The sequence below is a fragment of the Prunus dulcis genome, chromosome 6 (assembly GCF_902201215.1).
Source record: "Prunus dulcis chromosome 6, ALMONDv2, whole genome shotgun sequence".
Lineage (NCBI taxonomy): Eukaryota > Viridiplantae > Streptophyta > Magnoliopsida > Rosales > Rosaceae > Prunus > Prunus dulcis.
In genome coordinates this window covers 7,880,248-7,883,407 of record NC_047655.1, presented here as the reverse complement: position 1 = coordinate 7,883,407, position 3,160 = coordinate 7,880,248, and the positions used below count along the sequence as shown (strand labels likewise).

General features: G+C 40.9%; 1 protein-coding gene across 1 annotated transcript; it reads left to right on the top strand.

Annotated features, from left to right (window-relative positions):
• Positions 1-547: 547 nt before the first annotated feature.
• On the top strand, positions 548-2,798 carry LOC117631433 (heavy metal-associated isoprenylated plant protein 3). The gene is made up of 5 exons (XM_034364576.1): positions 548-790; positions 909-1,107; positions 1,513-1,718; positions 1,852-1,939; positions 2,040-2,798. Exons 1-5 carry the CDS (start codon positions 782-784, stop codon positions 2,486-2,488), a joined length of 951 nt encoding a protein of 316 aa, XP_034220467.1. The 5' UTR covers positions 548-781; the 3' UTR covers positions 2,489-2,798.
• The last annotated feature ends 362 nt before the right edge of the window (positions 2,799-3,160 follow it).

Below are 3,160 nucleotides of genomic sequence, written 5' to 3'. Positions count from 1 at the left end.
AATCGAAATAATTAAAATTAAAAAATAATTATTTAACCAAACCAAACCAAATTCCCAAATCATATGAAAGACGGAAGAAAAACATGGTGGAATTTCGACGAAAGTCTAGGACGAACTGGAGAGAGAAACAAATTTCCCCTTTTACTTTACAAATCTTCTTTTTTACATTTTTAAGAAATTAATTTAAATTGTGTATATTGGTTTATTTTATTTAAATTGGAAAATGTCTGTTTTGTAGCTGGAATGGAATAATTTTAGCAGAACGAAAAAAGAAGGGAAAAAGCCAAAGCCAAGTTATGAAAAGCCGAGGTGGGTCGACAGAAATGACAAACCCCAGAAAGAGCCAAGTGTCTATGGGCCTATTGGTTTATGACACCCAAAAACCCTTCTCAGCTTTTGAACCAGCAAACAGCCCGCACCCTAACCTCACCTTCCACCAAAATTACAACTTTACAAGGAAGTTTCTTTCATTTCCCTTGTCTACTACGCGTGATAATGATAAGCCACACGGCTCACACGCACATCATATGTATGTGAGAATGCCTAAACCACCATACATGATATATATGTGCACATCAACATCATACGCAACCGCCATCATCGCCATCATAAACCGCTTGAGGAACACCACAACTGACTCCGAAACTCTCTCTCTCTCTCTCTCTCTCTCTCTCACTCTCTCTTTAAATACCCACCCACTGGCCTTACCGCATTTCCTTACTCTCTCCACTCACAATTTACACCAGAACAAAGAAAGAAAAAACCAACCAAACACTTCACGATGGCCAAGGTGAGTGAGAGCCAATTCCTCCATCTCTGTTTCTCTATAATTTAATTTAGCCCTTTGTTTCTCTCTATTCTTGCGTTTGCTTAATGGGTTTTGTGTTTGTTTTTTGTGTTTAATGCAGAAGAAGAACAAAAGTGGCGGTGAGAACAACAACAACAACGATGTGGCTGAGAAGAAGAACGGCGATGGAGGTGAGAAGAACAGCGGCGCTGGGGGTGAGAAGAAGAAGGAGGACGGCCCCATCCCCGTTGTGTTGAAGGTTGACATGCACTGTGAGGGCTGTGCTACTAAGATTGTCAAATGCGTCAAAGATTTTCAAGGTAAAATCATTAACCCCCTCCTGTTTCTCAGATTTCCTTCAAATATTTTCTTCACAGATTCTGATCTCCCTTCATTTTCCTCATGAATTTCCTCCAAATTTTACAAAGCAATGTTCATATCCTACTTTCTGCATCTCGGTTTCTATTTTCCACATATTGTAGATTTAAACCCACTCTCTATTTTTCTGTGGGTTTTGGGTTTTTCTCAAATTTTGTTAATTTTTTTTTTCTTTTGGTGCATGGAAAATGTAATATTGCAAACGGATTTGAATCAGAATATGCTCTGCTTCTACTTTATGGGTTGAATTGAATCTCATCCAAAACCAGATTCATTTCTTTTTTCTTTTTTGTTTTGTTTAATTTCTGGGTTGGGTTTTAAGCTGTGTGTTACGCAATGAAACGTAGGCGTGGAGTCGGTGAAATCTGAGTTCCAGGCGAATAAGCTGACGGTGGTCGGAAACGTGGACCCCACACAGCTCAAAGACAAGCTGGCCGCCAAGACCAAGAAGAAAGTCGACCTCATCTCTCCCCAGCCCAAAAAGGACAACAAAGACGACGCCAAGAAAAACCAGCCTGAGAAAGCAAACGACGACAACAAAAAACCCAAAGAGGTGTGTGTCGTCTGCGCACTGGTCCCCCCCCTCCCCCTTCCCTTAACGTGCGCCTGTCTTGTTTTACGCACCTGCCTCAGATTTTATTTATTTATTTGATTTTATTAATTAAACGGGTCATGGGTTTGTGTAGGCTCCGGTGACGACGACGGTTCTCAAGCTGAACTTGCACTGCCAGGGATGCATCGGGAAGATTCAGAAGACTGTGAGCAAGACCAAAGGTGAGGTTATCAATTCCTCCACTTATCAGTTTTTAGTTAACGGCGTCGTTTCTGTCATGATGAATTGTTCGCAAGTTTTTTGACATCGGTGACGTGGCAGGGTTCCATGATATGACCATTGATAGGCAGAAGGATTTGGTGACGGTGAAGGGCTCAATGGACATGAAGGAATTGGCTGAGACTTTGAAGGAGAAGCTCAAGAGGCCTGTTGACATTGTGCCACCAAAGAAGGAGAAGGAGAAGGAGAAAGGCGAAAACAACGGCGGCGGCGGCGGTGGCGGCGGAGATAAGAAGAAAAAGGAGGAAGAGGGGGCCAATGGTGGTGGAAAAATGGAGGGGCACAAAATGGAGTATCCAGCGGGTCTACCCGGATTCGGACAAGTTCCATATGGAATGGTATATGGACCTGGATTCGGCGCAGGATACGGGTACCCGCCTCATGCTCTGCCTCCTCAAACTCTGCCTCCTCAAGCTCCTTACATGGGGAACCCCCTTCATGCACCTCAGATGTTCAGCGATGAGAACCCAAATGCTTGCTCTATAATGTGAGAATGGTCAATCAAGGAAGAAGATGATAGAGTTAACTTAGAAAATCTGAAATCAGAAGAAAAGAAAAAAAAAAAACTGTAAATAAGAGAATAGACAGGTTTAGATATGAGAAATCTCAGGGGGGGTCGGGTTCATCCATATTTGACCCGGGGCTCTAGCTATTAGAAAAATCAAAATGGTCATTTTGGGTTTCCTTTGTATTTCTTTTCATGAAACTACTATTTGTTTTGTTGTTGTGATTTGGTTAGTGATATTAATGCTGTTTTGGCTAAAAACGCTTTTTGATAATTAAGTTCGGTTGTTATCTGAACGTGCTGTATCGTGAGATTTTGTTATCTTAAACGTCCCGTGTTTTTAGATTTTTGTTTGAATTTGCAGTTTAGATTCCAGAACGGTAAATATAACATGGTTTATATTTTAATATGCAAGTGGCAGGGTGGGATTAACAGTTAGGCACTCAACATCTGGTGAGAGTGAGGCAGTAAAGATGGGGAAAAATGTTTTAAGTGTGCTGTGAGGTTTGGCTTTATTATTAGTGATGTACAACCACTTGGACAAAGACATGTCACTAATGTCACACTCAAATCATTTACCCTACATTAAATAAACGATCTAGAAGATTCTTAATTTCGGAATCTTAATACAAAATTAGTTTAATCATATTCTACTATA